This window comes from Nerophis ophidion, linkage group LG24, assembly GCF_033978795.1.
Source record: "Nerophis ophidion isolate RoL-2023_Sa linkage group LG24, RoL_Noph_v1.0, whole genome shotgun sequence".
In the NCBI taxonomy this organism is placed as follows: Eukaryota; Metazoa; Chordata; class Actinopteri; order Syngnathiformes; family Syngnathidae; genus Nerophis; species Nerophis ophidion.
This window is the reverse complement of record NC_084634.1, coordinates 345309-362117: the sequence shown is the minus strand read 5'-3', so window position 1 is coordinate 362117 and position 16809 is coordinate 345309. Positions and strand designations below refer to the sequence as shown.

Sequence of the window (16809 nt, the reverse complement as noted above, 5' to 3'; positions counted from 1 at the left end):
CTAGCTAGCGGATTACGTCCAGCCGCGGTGTTTCAGCTACTTCTAAATCACTAATCCTGGTCTCCATGGCGACAAAAAAAGTAAGCTTCTTACAGGTAGTATTATCACTGGAGGATGAGGAATAGCTAAACATGCTTCACTACACAGCGTAGGAGGATACAATACTGTAGCTAACCACTAAAAGCAAGCTAGTGCCATGGGTGACACAGACAATGACTGTACCGATACTGAATACATGAGCCGTATATAGTTGATACTACTATGATTACATCGATATTTCTTTACTATCACAAAATCTTTGGTCATTTTTATTGTTTATAAATTCAGTAAATACGTCCCTTGAAGCAATAGAACTTTAATTAAGACCAGTGTATGATCCTGTAACTACTTGGTATCGGATCCATACCTAAATGTGTCGTATCATCCAAAACTAATGTCAAGTATCAAAGACGAGAAGAATAAGTGATTATTACATTTGAACAGAAGTGTAGATAGAACATGTTAAAACAGAAAACATGGTGACACCTACCCTTTACATCAGTATTTTTTTTATCCATATTATTGTTGGTTTACTAGGTATTATATTTTATTGTATGATCCTGTAACTACTTGGTATCGGATCCATACCTAAATGTGTGGTATCATCCAAAACTAATGTCAAGTATCAAAGAAGAGAAGAATAAGTGATTATTACATTTGAACAGAAGTGTAGATAGAACATGTTAAAACAGAAAATAAGCAGATATTAACAAGTAAATGAACAAGTGGATTAATAATCAATTTTTACAGTTTGTCCCTCATAATGTGTATACAATAATAGGTGTATAAATGACACAATATGTTACTGCAGACTAATTAGGAGTCTTTGTTTGTTTACTTCCTACTAAAAGACAAGTTGTCTAGTATTTGATTGAAGGACTAAATGACAATAATAAACATATGTTTCATCTACACTAATATTTTTTCTTACAATAAAGCCTTTTTTTGGGGGGATCCTCCGACCCCTTCCCTGCACACTTTACCTGGCTGGCACAGACTGTGGCCCCGGACCCTCAGGTAGCTTGTACCACGAGACCAAGGCCACTCAGGCCAGGGATGTTGCTACCTAACTGGACAATATACTTGACATGATGTGAAGGCCGGTTCCAAGATGGCCACACAGTCCAGAGACCAGGGCTTGAATCTCCAATTGGGCATCTGAGTTGGCACGGAGAAAACATGCAACGATGGTGAACTATGAACCAGACTCTGATCACCACAGGTGTGTTCCCACTCCTCACTGTGGCCAACAGATTACTCAGTCAAATAAATACTTTGCATCTTTTTGTTCTCCATCTGGCAACCAGTCCTTGGTGCCTCTCTTCCACAGTCAGCTGTCCAGTTAGCCCCTGACTCTAATGTGTAGAAAATGGATGGATGGAGTTGTATTGACATCCAATCTTGCCTTCCACTCAGCCGGGACCACATACATCTTTGGCAAAGGAGGCGGACTCATCACCTTCCAGTGGCCAGCCAATGAGAGACCGAGCACCAGGACTGACCGGCTGACCGTGGGCTTCAGCACCTCACTGAAAGATGGCATCCTGGTCAGGATCGACAGCGCTCCAGGTCTGGGGGACTACCTCATGCTGCACATAGTAAGTTCATAGTCACCGCCCTGTGGACAAGACTGGAAAACATAAGACAGCTGTGGGAGGGGGCGGGGCCAAAATGATACAATAATGCTGCTCATTGTCAGAACAATGTGATGTTTTCTGCACAGTTGTGCTCATCAGGTGGAGGAGCAACTTTCACCACAGTTTAGTGGTCTACTTTGTGTAATGTCAGACAAAACAGTGGTTGCCTCTTTATTGATCCAACTATGGGCCTGCTGTACTCCAGTGTTTAGTGGTCTACTTTGTGTAATGTCAGACAAAACAGTGGTTGCCTCTTTATTGATCCAACTATGGGCCTGCTGTACTCCAGTGTTTAGTGGTCTACTTTGTGTAATGTCAGACAAAACAGTGGTTGCCTCTTTATTGATCCAACTATGGGCCTGCTGTACTCCAGTGTTTAGTGGTCTACTTTGTGTAATGTCAGACAAAACAGTGGTTGCCTCTTTATTGATTCAACTATGGGCCTGCTGTACTCCAGTGTTTAGTGGTCTACTTTGTGTAATGTCAGACAAAACAGTGGTTGCCTCTTTATTGATTCAACTATGGGCCTGCTGTACTCCAGTGTTTAGTGGTCTACTTTGTGTAATGTCAAACAAAACAGTGGTTGCCTCTTTATTGATCCAACTATGGGCCTGCTGTACTCCAGTGTTTAGTGGTCTACTTTGTGTAATGTCAGACAAAACAGTGGTTGCCTCTTTATTGATTCAACTATGGGCCTGCTGTACTCCAGTGTTTAGTGGTCTACTTTGTGTAATGTCAGACAAAACAGTGGTTGCCTCTTTATTGATTCAACTATGGGCCTGCTGTACTCCAGTGTTTAGTGGTCTACTTTGTGTAATGTCAGACAAAACAGTGGTTGCCTCTTTATTGATCCAACTATGGGCCTGCTGTACTCCAGTGTTTAGTGGTCTACTTTGTGTAATGTCAGACAAAACAGTGGTTGCCTCTTTATTGATCCAACTATGGGCCTGCTGTACTCCAGTGTTTAGTGGTCTACTTTGTGTAATGTCAAACAAAACAGTGGTTGCCTCTTTATTGATCCAACTATGGGCCTGCTGTACTCCAGTGTTTAGTGGTCTACTTTATGTAATGTCAGACAAAACAGTGGTTGCCTCTTTATTGATTCAACTATGGGCCTGCTGTACTCCAGTGTTTAGTGGTCTACTTTGTGTAATGTCAGACAAAACAGTGGTTGCCTCTTTATTGATCCAACTATGGGCCTGCTGTACTCCAGTGTTTAGTGGTCTACTTTGTGTAATGTCAAACAAAACAGTGGTTGCCTCTTTATTGATTCAACTATGGGCCTGCTGTACTCCAGTGTTTAGTGGTCTACTTTGTGTAATGTCAGACAAAACAGTGGTTGCCTCTTTATTGATTCAACTATGGGCCTGCTGTACTCCAGTGTTTAGTGGTCTACTTTGTGTACTGTCAGACCTAACAGTGGTTGCCTCTTTATTGATCCAACTATGGGCCTGCTGTACTCCAGTGTTTAGTGGTCTACTTTGTGTAATGTCAAACAAAACAGTGGTTGCCTCTTTATTGATCTAACTATGGGCCTGCTGTACTCCAGTGTTTAGTGGTCTACTTTGTGTAATGTCAGACAAAACAGTGGTTGCCTCTTTATTGATCCAACTATGGGCCTGCTGTACTCCAGTGTTTAGTGGTCTACTTTGTGTAATGTCAGACAAAACAGTGGTTGCCTCTTTATTGATCCAACTATGGGCCTGCTGTACTCCAGTGTTTAGTGGTCTACTTTGTGTAATGTCAGACAAAAGAGTGGTTGCCTCTTAATTGATCCAACTATGGGCCTGCTGTACTCCAGTGTTTAGTGGTCTACTTTGTGTAATGTCAAACAAAACAGTGGTTGCCTCTTTATTGATCCAACTATGGGCCTGCTGTACTCCAGTGTTTAGTGGTCTACTTTGTGTAATGTCAGACAAAAGAGTGGTTGCCTCTTTATTGATCCAACTATGGGCCTGCTCTACTCCAGTGTTTAGTGGTCTACTTTGTGTAATGTCAAACAAAAGAGTGGTTGCCTCTTTATTTATCCAACTATGGGCCTGCTGTACTCCAGTGTTTAGTGGTCTACTTTGTGTAATGTCAGACAAAACAGTGGTTGCCTCTTTATTGATTCAACTATGGGCCTGCTGTACTCCAGTGTTTAGTGGTCTACTTTGTGTAATGTCAGACAAAACAGTGGTTGCCTCTTTATTGATCCAACTATGGGCCTGCTGTACTCCAGTGTTTAGTGGTCTACTTTGTGTAATGTCAAACAAAAGAGTGGTTGCCTCTTTATTTATCCAACTATGGGCCTGCTGTACTCCAGTGTTTAGTGGTCTACTTGGTGTAATGTCAAACAAAAGAGTGGTTGCCTCTTTATTTATCCAACTATGGGCCTGCTGTACTCCAGTGTTTAGTGGTCTACTTTGTGTAATGTCAAACAATACGGTGATTGCCTCTTTATTTATCCAACTATGGGCCTGCTGTACTCCAGTGTTTAGTGGTCTACTTTGTGTAATGTCAGACAAAACAGTGGTTGCCTCTTTATTGATCCAACTATGGGCCTGCTGTACTCCAGTGTTTAGTGGTCTACTTTGTGTAATGTCAAACAAAAGAGTGGTTGCCTCTTTATTTATCCAACTATGGGCCTGCTGTACTCCAGTGTTTAGTGGTCTACTTTGTGTAATGTCAAACAAAAGAGTGGTTGCCTCTTTATTTATCCAACTATGGGCCTGCTGTACTCCAGTGTTTAGTGGTCTACTTTGTGTAATGTCAAACAATACGGTGATTGCCTCTTTATTTATCCAACTATGGGCCTGCTGTACTCCAGTGTTTAGTGGTCTACTTTGTGTAATGTCAAACAATACGGTGGTTGCCTCTTTATTTATCCAACTATCACAGAGGTGAAACTCCACGCTGATGTTTTGGTGAATGTACTGAGGAATTTGTGAAACTGGAACAATACAAACAGAATGCTTTTGTAAATTAGTAATACTAACACAGAAACCCAAAAACGTGCTAGCATATTAGTTGGCATGGCGAAGTTGGTAGAGTGGCTGTGCCAGCAATTTGAGGGTTACTGGTTCAATCCCCACCTTCTACCATCCTAATCACGTCCGTTGTGTCCTTGGGCAAGACACTTCACTCTTGCTCCTGATAGGTCCTGGTGAGCGCCTTGCATGGCAGCTCCCTGTGTGAATTTGTGTGTGAATGTGAAAATACTGTCAAAGCCCTTTGGGCTCCTTAAAAAGGGGTAGAAAAGTGCTATAGATGTACAACCCATTTACCATTTACCGTAGTCGATGCTAACAACGCTAGCTTGATCATATTACGATAAAACACCCATACAGACATCAAAATAACAAAACTTCAGATTGTTTTCTTAGTTTAAAAATAAAACTAGCACAATCTGAAAATGTGCAAATCATAATGTTGTTGGAATTGGGGGTTAAATCACCATAAATGATTCCCGGGCGCGGCACTGCTGCTGCTCACTGCTCCCCTCACCTCCCAGGGGTGAACAAGGGTGATGGGTCAAATGCAGAGAATCATTTCGCCACATCTAGTATGCGTGTGGCAATCATTGCTACTTCAACTTTAACTTTACTTTACATGTTGCGGTAAATAGTTTTCTATCTTTATTTGTCGTTATTTGTACTTTCCGAATAAACGATGTGATAATAATCAGCAGTCAACTCATTGCTGATAATTTCCCAGCTATCAAGATTTTAAAAAAAAAATCTAATTACACAATGTTATTTATGTTGTTTGCTCGTTTTCCTCAACTGATGTACTAACATCCATTCATCCATCCATTTTCTACCGCTTGTCCCTTTCGGAGCCTAACATCATGTTTGTTTTTTTGTGTTTCTTTTAAAAAATACCGTAGTTTTCGGAGTATAAGTCGCACCTGGCGAAAATGCATAATAAAAAGAAGGAAAAAAAAAACATATATACGTCGCACTCGAGTATAAGTCGCATTTTTGGGGAATTGTATTTGATAAAAGCCAACAGCAAGAATAGTCATTTGAAAGGCAATTTAAAATAAATACAAAACAGGCTGAGTAAGTGTAGGTTATATGAGGCATAAATAAGCAACTGCTACGTTAAGCTAACATATTATGGTAAGAGTCATTCAAATAACTAGAACATATAGAACATGCTATCTCTCACTCCTAATCCATAAATCCCATGAAATCTTATACGTTTAGTCTCTTACGTGAATGAGATAGATATTATTTGATATTTTATGGTAATGTGTTAACAATTTCACACCTAAGTCGCTCCTGAGTATAAGTCGCACCCCCGGCCAAACTATGAAAAAAAACTGCGACTTATAGTCCGAAAAATAGGATATGTAGCATCATCTACAAAGGTACTAAGAATTGCTATTTTGACCTCTAGTGGACACATTTAGAACAGCAGTTTCTTTCATTCAAAAATTTGGGCTTATTTTGATACTTAGCAAACTCATCCCGAGGGCCTTGATAAAACCTGTTCTAGGGCCTAATCCAGCCCGCGGGCCTTACGTTCCACCCCTGGTCTAGATAAAAACCTCGGAGGGAGTAACATACTCTGGTGATGAACTTGTGTGATGACTGTATTTATGCTGATAGTATATATTTGTACCATGAATTGATGAAAGTGAACCCCGACTTAAGCAAGTTGAAAAACGTATTGGTGTCATGTTTGGTGATCAGGTTTAGTTTGGCTATTTTCTGTTTGTTTTTTTCACTCTGTCAGTTCCTGTTTTTTCACTCCCTGTTATGTCACCATGACTACCAATCAGTTCACCTGTCCTCACGACTCACGCACCTGATTCATGTGAACTCACGCACCTGTTTTCCATCACCACATCACTATTTAAGCCTGTCATTTTCTGTTGGTCTGGCTGGCGTCATTGTGTTCTTTTCATGCTCTGTCCATGCTATTATTTTCATGCCAAAGACCATGCTTCTATTGTCAAGCCACAGTAATTGTTTTTTGTTTTACTGTATGCCCAAAATTTAGTCAAAGTGTTAGTTTTGGTTTCCTTCGTCAAGTTGAGCTTCCGCCTTGTGCGCCTTGTTGTCTGCACCTTTTTTTTAGTTCAAATTAAATCATGTTTTTACCTGAACGCCATGTTTTGAGTAGTCCGTCTGCCTTCCTGGGAGAACGACCCGCCAGCAAGCTTCTACCCCCCCCCCATGGTGATAATTGGGGTGTTACCATTTATGGTCAATTGTAGGGAATATGTACTGTGTTGTGCAATCTACTAATAACAGTTTCAATCAATCAATCCCCCCGAATGAAATATCTTGTTTCTTTTACACTTGCTACCAATGTCAACCATGTCTGCTCCCCAAATAAATCTATAAAAACAATTTAGTTTGACTATTTGATTGGAAAACTTCCACTACAATACCAAAACAGCCCTCGGTGTGCAAATACGCAAAATCAATCGCAGTAACTATTTCACATTGATGTGTCCGCTTCATTTCAGCAACAAGGCAAAATTGGCGTGACATTTAACATCGGGACGGTGGACATCAGTGTGCAGGAAGGCAGCACCCCGGTGAACGACGGGAAGTATCATGTGGTCCGCTTCACCAGGAACGGCGGTAACGCTACGCTGCAGGTGGACAACTGGTCCATCAATGAACATTTCCCCACAGGTACGTACCTTTCATCATCTCCTCATATTTGCTGCTGCGCAATGCAGTTGGTCCAAGAACTTGAGGGTTCCTGCGTACAAATCCAGCTTCCACCGGCCGAGTCACTGTGAGAACATTCCAGGACTTGCATGTTGTATCAAGAACATCATTTTGTTATTTCTCATGTATCTCACATCATAAATCAGGTTTTTCACCTTGGGGCCCGACTGTTCCACTACTCATGTTCAATATCTACACATACTTGCACTTGACAGCCTTGTCAAATGACATGTAAGCAGGTGGTAAGCAAAGATTGTGTAAGACATCAAAACAAGGCTTAGGTCAGGCTGATTAGTTGCACAAAAAAACATTGAAATGCAATAAAATACAGCTTCACCACTTTAGTCATAATTCTTGCGCTTGAAGGGGAATGTTGCCTATCGTTAACAGTTATGAGGGACAAGAAGACAAAAGGTTTGTTTTTCTTTGCAGTCAGTTAAAAAACGACTCACTAATGTGAGCAATTATATCTCTAAATCACTTTTAAAATGCATCAAAAAAACAAATGGTTCTGAAACATGTGTAATAAAAATCTGCATCAACATTGTCATCGTAAGAGTGAACACTGAGGAACTCTTCTTTTCTAGCCTCCTAGCACATCGACATGCTGCAGCTTTAGCCGTGAGCTAGCTTTTGCACTAACAGCTGAATGGCTTGGGAGTTTGTGACACACACAACACTGAGATAGGACGGCCATCTGTGACACACACAACACTGAGATAGGACGGCCATTTGTGACACACACAACACTAAGATAGGACGGCCATCTGTGACACACACAACACTGAGATAGGACGGCCATCTGTGACACACACAACACTGAGATAGGACGGCCATCTGTGACACACACAACACTGAGATAGGACGGCCATCTGTGACACACACAACACTGAGATAGGACGGCCATCTGTGACACACACAACACTGAGATAGGACGGCCATCTGTGACACACACAACACTGAGATAGGACGGCCATCTGTGACACACACAACACTGAGATAGGACGGCCATCTGTGACACACACAACACTGAGATAGGACGGCCATCTGTGACACACACAACACTGAGATTGGACGGCCATTTGTGACACACACAACACTGAGATAGGACGGCCATCTGTGACACACACAACACTGAGATAGGACGGCCATTTGTGACACACACAACACTGAGATAGGACGGCCATCTGTGACACACACAACACTGAGATTGGACGGCCATCTGTGACACACAACACTGAGATAGGACGGCCATTTGTGACACACACAACACTGAGATTGGACGGCCATTTGTGACACACACAACACTGAGATAGGACGGCCATCTGTGACACACACAACACTGAGATAGGACGGCCATTTGTGACACACACAACACTGAGATAGGACGGCCATCTGTGACACACACAACACTGAGATAGGACGGCCATCTGTGACACACACAACACTGAGATAGGACGGCCATCTGTGACACACACAACACTGAGATTGGACGGCCATCTGTGACACACAACACTGAGATAGGACGGCCATTTGTGACACACACAACACTGAGATTGGACGGCCATTTGTGACACACACAACACTGAGATAGGACGGCCATCTGTGACACACACAACACTGAGATAGGACGGCCATCTGTGACACACACAACACTGAGATAGGACGGCCATCTGTGACACACACAACACTGAGATAGGACGGCCATTTGTGACACACACAACACTGAGATAGGACGGCCATCTGTGACACACACAACACTGAGATAGGACGGCCATCTGTGACACACACAACACTGAGATAGGACGGCCATCTGTGACACACACAACACTGAGATAGGACGGCCATCTGTGACACACACAACACTGAGATAGGACGGCCATCTGTGACACACACAACACTGAGATAGGACGGCCATTTGTGACACACACAACACTGAGATTGGACGGCCATTTGTGACACACACAACACTGAGATAGGACGGCCATCTGTGACACACACAACACTGAGATAGGACGGCCATCTGTGACACACACAACACTGAGATAGGACGGCCATTTGTGACACACACAACACTGAGATAGGACGGCCATTTGTGACACACACAACACTGAGATAGGACGGCCATCTGTGACACACACAACACTGAGATAGGACGGCCATCTGTGACACACACAACACTGAGATAGGACGGCCATCTGTGACACACACAACACTGAGATAGGACGGCCATCTGTGACACACACAACACTGAGATAGGACGGCCATCTGTGACACACACAACACTGAGATAGGACGGCCATCTGTGACACACACAACACTGAGATTGGACGGCCATCTGTGACACACACAACAATGAGATTGGACGGCCATCTGTGACACACACAACACTGAGATTGGACGGCCATCTGTGACACACACAACACTGAGATAGGACGGCCATCTGTGACACACACAACACTGAGATAGGACGGCCATCTGTGACACACACAACACTGAGATAGGACGGCCATCTGTGACACACACAACACTGAGATAGGACGGCCATCTGTGACACACACAACACTGAGATAGGACGGCCATTTGTGACACACACAACACTGAGATAGGACGGCCATCTGTGACACACACAACACTGAGATAGGACGGCCATCTGTGACACACACAACACTGAGATAGGACGGCCATCTGTGACACACACAACACTGAGATAGGACGGCCATCTGTGACACACACAACACTGAGATAGGACGGCCATCTGTGACACACACAACACTGAGATAGGACGGCCATCTGTGACACACACAACACTGAGATAGGACGGCCATCTGTGACACACACAACACTGAGATAGGACGGCCATCTGTGACACACACAACACTGAGATAGGACGGCCATTTGTGACACACACAACACTGAGATAGGACGGCCATCTGTGACACACACAACACTGAGATAGGACGGCCATCTGTGACACACACAACACTGAGATAGGACGGCCATCTGTGACACACACAACACTGAGATAGGACGGCCATTTGTGACACACACAACACTGAGATAGGACGGCCATCTGTGACACACACAACACTGAGATAGGACGGCCATCTGTGACACACACAACACTGAGATAGGACGGCCATCTGTGACACACACAACACTGAGATAGGACGGCCATCTGTGACACACACAACACTGAGATAGGACGGCCATCTGAGCCGGTTAAAAACATATCGCAGTGTCTGTCAAGTTTTACTTCAGGTTTTCTTTGTCCACTGTGAGCTTCAGAATCCCTGGCAGGAATCGGCAAAAACTCCAGTACGTGGATGCTTTCGGAAAAAAAGGACTTAAGACTCACATTTTGTTTTTTCAAAAAAGCCGACAGTAATTGTAATAATGTTATGTTTTTTATGCAGTTTTTTTCTCTAAGATTTGTTTTTGTCTTTTAAAATGTAGCACTTTGAGATTCAATGCTCAAATGGAAAGTGCTTTCTAAATAAGTTGTTATGTTTGACTGTAAATAAGTGTGTAGTGTAGTTGAAAGAAGAAGCCTGGTGTGAGGCGTGCATCAGGATCAACATTTGAAGTGTGACTCCCCTGATGGACAGTCGTGCACCTCGACCAGGCGACCCAGGAAGTTTGGCATCAGGATCAACATTTGAAGTGTGACTCCCCTGATGGACAGTCGTGCACCTCGACCAGGCGACCCAGGAAGTTTGGCATCAGGATCAACATTTGAAGTGTGACTCCCCTGATGGACAGTCGTGCACCTCGACCAGGCGACCCAGGAAGTTTGGCATCAGGATCAACATTTGAAGTGTGACTCCCCTGATGGACAGTCGTGCACCTCGACCAGGCGACCCAGGAAGTTTGGCATCAGGATCAACATTTGAAGTGTGACTCCCCTGATGGACAGTCGTGCACCTCGACCAGGCGACCCAGGAAGTTTGGCATCAGGATCAACATTTGAAGTGTGACTCCGCTGATGGACAGTCGTGCACCTCGACCAGGCGACCCAGGAAGTTTGGCATCAGGATCAACATTTGAAGTGTGACTCCCCTGATGGACAGTCGTGCACCTCGACCAGGCGACCCAGGAAGTTTGGCATCAGGATCAACATTTGAAGTGTGACTCCGCTGATGGACAGTCGTGCACCTCGACCAGGCGACCCAGGAAGTTTGGCGTCAGGATCAACATTTGAAGTGTGACTCCCCTGATGGACAGTCGTGCACCTCGACCAGGCGACCCAGGAAGTTTGGCATCAGGATCAACATTTGAAGTGTGACTCCCCTGATGGACAGTCGTGCACCTCGACCAGGCGACCCAGGAAGTTTGGCATCAGGATCAACATTTGAAGTGTGACTCCCCTGATGGACAGTCGTGCACCTCGACCAGGCGACCCAGGAAGTTTGGCATCAGGATCAACATTTGAAGTGTGACTCCCCTGATGGACAGTCGTGCACCTCGACCAGGCGACCCAGGAAGTTTGGCATCAGGATCAACATTTGAAGTGTGACTCCGCTGATGGACAGTCGTGCACCTCGACCAGGCGACCCAGGAAGTTTGGCATCAGGATCAACATTTGAAGTGTGACTCCCCTGATGGACAGTCGTGCACCTCGACCAGGCGACCCAGGAAGTTTGGCATCAGGATCAACATTTGAAGTGTGACTCCCCTGATGGACAGTCGTGCACCTCGACCAGGCGACCCAGGAAGTTTGGCATCAGGATCAACATTTGAAGTGTGACTCCCCTGATGGACAGTCGTGCACCTCGACCAGGCGACCCAGGAAGTTTGGCATCAGGATCAACATTTGAAGTGTGACTCCGCTGATGGACAGTCGTGCACCTCGACCAGGCGACCCAGGAAGTTTGGCATCAGGATCAACATTTGAAGTGTGACTCCCCTGATGGACAGTCGTGCACCTCGACCAGGCGACCCAGGAAGTTTGTACCGCCTTATTTGGTTAAGCAGGACAATAGTTTCATCTTCTCCTGAGTGCTCACCAGCACTTCATCCTCTGAATATTCAGGGCGGCATGGCACAGTGGGTAGAGCGGCCGTGCCAGAAACCTGAGGGTTGCAGGTTCGCTTCCCACCTATTGACATCCAAATCGCTGCCGTTGTGTCCTTGGGCAGGACACTTCACCCTTTGCCCCCGGTGCCGCTCACACTGGTGAATGAATGATGAATGAATGAATGAAAGATGGTGGTCGGAGGGGCCGTAGGTGCAAACTGGCAGCCACGCTTCCGTCAGTCTACCCCAGGGCAGCTGTGGCTACTGATGTAGCTTACCACCACCACTGTGTGAATCAATGATGCCTTCCCACTTCTCTGTGAGTGCTTTGAGTATCTAACAATAGAAAAGCGAGATATAAATCTAATCCATTATTATTATTATTATTCATCTTCCAAAATCTAAGGGTATGGATCCTCATTTGTCTAAAAATGTTGGCGTCTTTGTTGTTTGTTACCAAGTCTGCCATGAATAGAATAGAATGGAATTGAATGGAATAGAATAGAGTTTTATTGTCATTATTACAGTCAACAGGTTCAAAGAACGAAATTGGAGCAGATCTCCTAAGGTGCATACACAGTAATTTAGTAATATAAATAGTAAAGATTTTAAAAAAACAAGTTATATATATATATATATATATATATATATATATATATATATATATATATATATATATGTGTATATGTGTATGTGTATATGTGTATATATATATATATATATATATATATATATGTGTATGTGTATATGTGTATATATATATATATGTGTATATGTATATATATATATATGTGTATATGTATATATATATATATATGTGTATATGTATATATGTGTATATGTATATGTATATGTATATGTATATATATATGTGTATATATATGTGTATATGTATATATATATGTGTATATGTATATGTATGTATGTGTGTGTGTATATATATATGTGTATATGTATATATATATGTGTATATGTATATATATATGTGTATATGTATATGTATGTATGTGTGTATATATATATGTGTATATGTATATGTATGTATGTGTGTGTGTAGCTGCTGTGTACTTGTCCCGTCAAGAATCCACACACAGGCTGGTTTGGATGATGTTTCTTTACTGGCAGCTGCAATGAGTGATGGGAATGCACATACAGACAATATGTGGTTAGCACCTCTGCTGGTTTCCATGTCATTAGCAGAGTGCAGGAAGTCGGCTAATAGCTTCCGGTTTCCGGTTATATTTACAGATTTTCAGGTACCAGCAGATTGCGCAATTGGACCTCATTACAATACAAAACAATATACATATTTTAGCAGGAATTTCACTCAAATAATTAAAGTATTTTTTATACCTGTTACACACACACACACACACACACACACACGTATATATATATATATATATATATATATATATATATATATACGTAGATTAGAACCAATACAAGACTTGTGTTCTTGTCTCTCATGATGATTGTGAACAACAAAGTGCAGTTCCCCTTTAATGCTGCCTGCAACTTGGATAGAAATTTAAGATAATAAAGCAGTATGTGAAGTAAAAAATCGAGTAACGTCTGACACGGGCCGTGTGGAGATGGTATCATTGATTTGAAAACATTGTCATGGTTAATGTTGTCTTGTTGAATAAACATAATGGCTGAATATTTGTGTTTCCACTGAAGGGAACAGTGACATGGAACGCATTCAAATGGCCAACAAGAAAATTCCTTTCAAATACTCCAGACCGGTGGAAGAATGGCTCCTGGAAAAAGGTAAGTGAAAATGTGTGAGCTGCAGTCAGCACAGTCAAGGCTGCGGCCACATTTTCATATCCAGAAGAAATATGAAGCCATCCAAGCGGTCACCCAGATAGATGCTTCTCTCTCTTTTATTCAACGTCATTCTTTATTCATTCATTCAAACATTTCCAGACACCATTTTAAAAAACTATAAAAGGTCAGTACATTTTTCTTGTTGTGTGACAAAGTCAAATGTAATCATTTACGATGACTTTTCCCCAAAACTTTTCTAATCTTCGATATGTCAAAATCAACATGTAATTCCATGACAATGTCATTTTTTAAAGAGTCAATAAATGTGATTGTTTTTGTATTTTTACAATACATTTCTTTATAATTAGATATACTTTTCAATTATTGGTAATTATCCAAATCGAGTTGCATTTTTTTGGTGTTATGTATTTAAATATCTGTAATATCAAATCTGTTTTGTCTTTTTTTTGTTTTCTGCATTTCATTAGTTTATGGACATAGGACAAGAAGCACTTTACGTTATTCATTTCAAATGAACCTGATTTAGCTTTCAGCTCATTTCTGCCTAGAGTCTTTTTCAATTTGGCTCTAATCCTTTTTTGTCATTATGTCATTCTAAAGCAAGCCAGTTTATTTTATGTCTTTAAAAAAATATATACTAATAATAATTGGACAAAAAATGGTGCGAGCCATTTTGAAAAATGTCTTTCAAAATGAGCGTCATTTGTTAGCGAGGTAGGAATAAAAGTTTAGTGCCAGCAAAACTCTGAATTTGGCGAATGCGACCAAGGGAGTGAGTAAAAGTATATTTGGTGGCTTTTCCAAACTGGAGCGTTTGTTACACCATGTAATACAGCACTTTTTCCACCGAGGGCCACACTCTCCTAAAACAAAGCATGCAGGGGCCAATTTCATCTTTTTCATTTCACCTTCAGTTGCTTTAAGTTTGGTCCCGGTCATTTTCACTTCTTTAAAAAATGTATTAATTGCTTAAACCTCTTGATCAACTACAGGTCTGCCGATATATATATTATTTGTTTATTTATTTTTTTTATTATTATTTCTAAATGTTTTTTCTTCTTCTAATGTCGTATGCCCATTTTGTCAAAACCCTGATTTTTATGGCAAGAATAAACAATTTGCAATAGTTTCCTCTCCCATACAAATCCAGGTAGAATATTTAATATTAAATAATTGGAGCCTTAAATATGCCAATTCATAACATCATTGATTTTATTTATCTTATTAAAAAAAAAATCCCAATAAAATTATTGGGGAAACAAAAGCGTTAATCTGCCACATTTGTTTTTTTGTTTTGTTTTTATTTAATCGTAATTTTTTTTTTCCTTTTTTAGATGGTGAGTGCACAAAAATATTCAATAAATCCCTCCAGAAAAATGTCAAGGTGGAGTATTTGATGTGAAGTAATTGTAGGCTCGCTCCGATAGGTCAATAATTCATAACATTCATTTTGATTCATTATTATTTTCTAGCAATAACCGTTTTAGAGAATGTGACATTTCACCTCTTTGCTCTTTTTTTTCACTTTTTTAGGGACCGATGTCCCATTGGAAAAGAGGACCCTATTAAATTTCAAAGGTTTTATTCCATCCATCCATTTCCTACCGCTTATTCCCTTTCGGGGTCGCGGGGGGCGCTGGCGCCTATCTCAGCTACAATCGGGCGGAAGGCGGGGTACACCCTGGACAAGTCGCTACCTCATCGCAGGGCCAACACAGATAGGTTTTATTATTATTATACCGCCGCCTTTTTGAGCTGTAATTTGACCCCCTTAACATGCTTCAAAACTCACCAAATTTGACACACACATCAGGACTGGCGAAAATTGCGATGTAATCAGAAAATCAAACCCCAAAACCCAAAATTGCACTCTAGCGCACCCTAGGAAGAAAACACAGACAAAACTGTCTGTAACTTCCAGTCGCAATGTCGTAGAAACATGAAACGAAAATCTCTAGGTAGGTCTCAGTTGTACCTATATTTCATACACTCATACCTTTCAGCTAAAATAAAAAGAAAGTTTTCTATTCCCACTTCAATACAAAAGTTGGCCAAAAAATGTCGCTTTTTTTCCAAACATTATCTTCTCTGAGGCGTTTGTCGTTTCGGCTCCACATAAACACAGAAGAGAGATTGAACCCTTCTGATTAAAAGTTGATGAAAGAGTTTTAATTACAACCCCGGTTTGGATTTTATGAGCCCGCAAGGAACCGGTGTGCTAGAACTGGAGCCCTGCTGCTGTCAAAATGACGGCTTCCTCCTCAGACAAAACTGCTTCTAACTCAATGTAGGACTGTCATACACACGTGAAACAAAAACCTCAATGTGGGTCTCACTGAGACCTATATTTCATAGACTGACCACCCGCAACTAAAATCAACGGGAAGTTTGCTATTCCCACTGCAATACAACAGCTGCATTCTTTTCACAGTGCATTAGAGTCTCAAAATGGCGGCACCAAGGCGTCCTTATAAAAATGCCCAAGCCACTTTACAACTGTTATTACTATAAGAATGATGTATAACACATGTGTATACAACTTTTTCTCTGTGTAATAATCCATCCATCCATCTTCTACCTCTTATCCGGCCTTGGGTACCGGGGGCAGCAGCCAAAGTGGTCCCGTCCATCGCTGCTTGCAGTTTTAATTT

At 42.0% G+C, this 16809-nt stretch overlaps 1 protein-coding gene across 1 annotated transcript in view; it reads left to right on the top strand.

Annotated features, from left to right (window-relative positions):
- The window catches only part of nrxn3a (neurexin 3a), a 198425-nt gene that overhangs the window by 144954 nt on the left and 36662 nt on the right, over positions 1-16809 (top strand). Inside the window, exons 19-21 of the mRNA XM_061886428.1 lie at positions 1456-1637; positions 7138-7309; positions 14048-14137. Coding sequence (XP_061742412.1) covers positions 1456-1637; positions 7138-7309; positions 14048-14137 — 444 coding nt within the window. The remainder of the gene's footprint in view (positions 1-1455; positions 1638-7137; positions 7310-14047; positions 14138-16809) is intronic.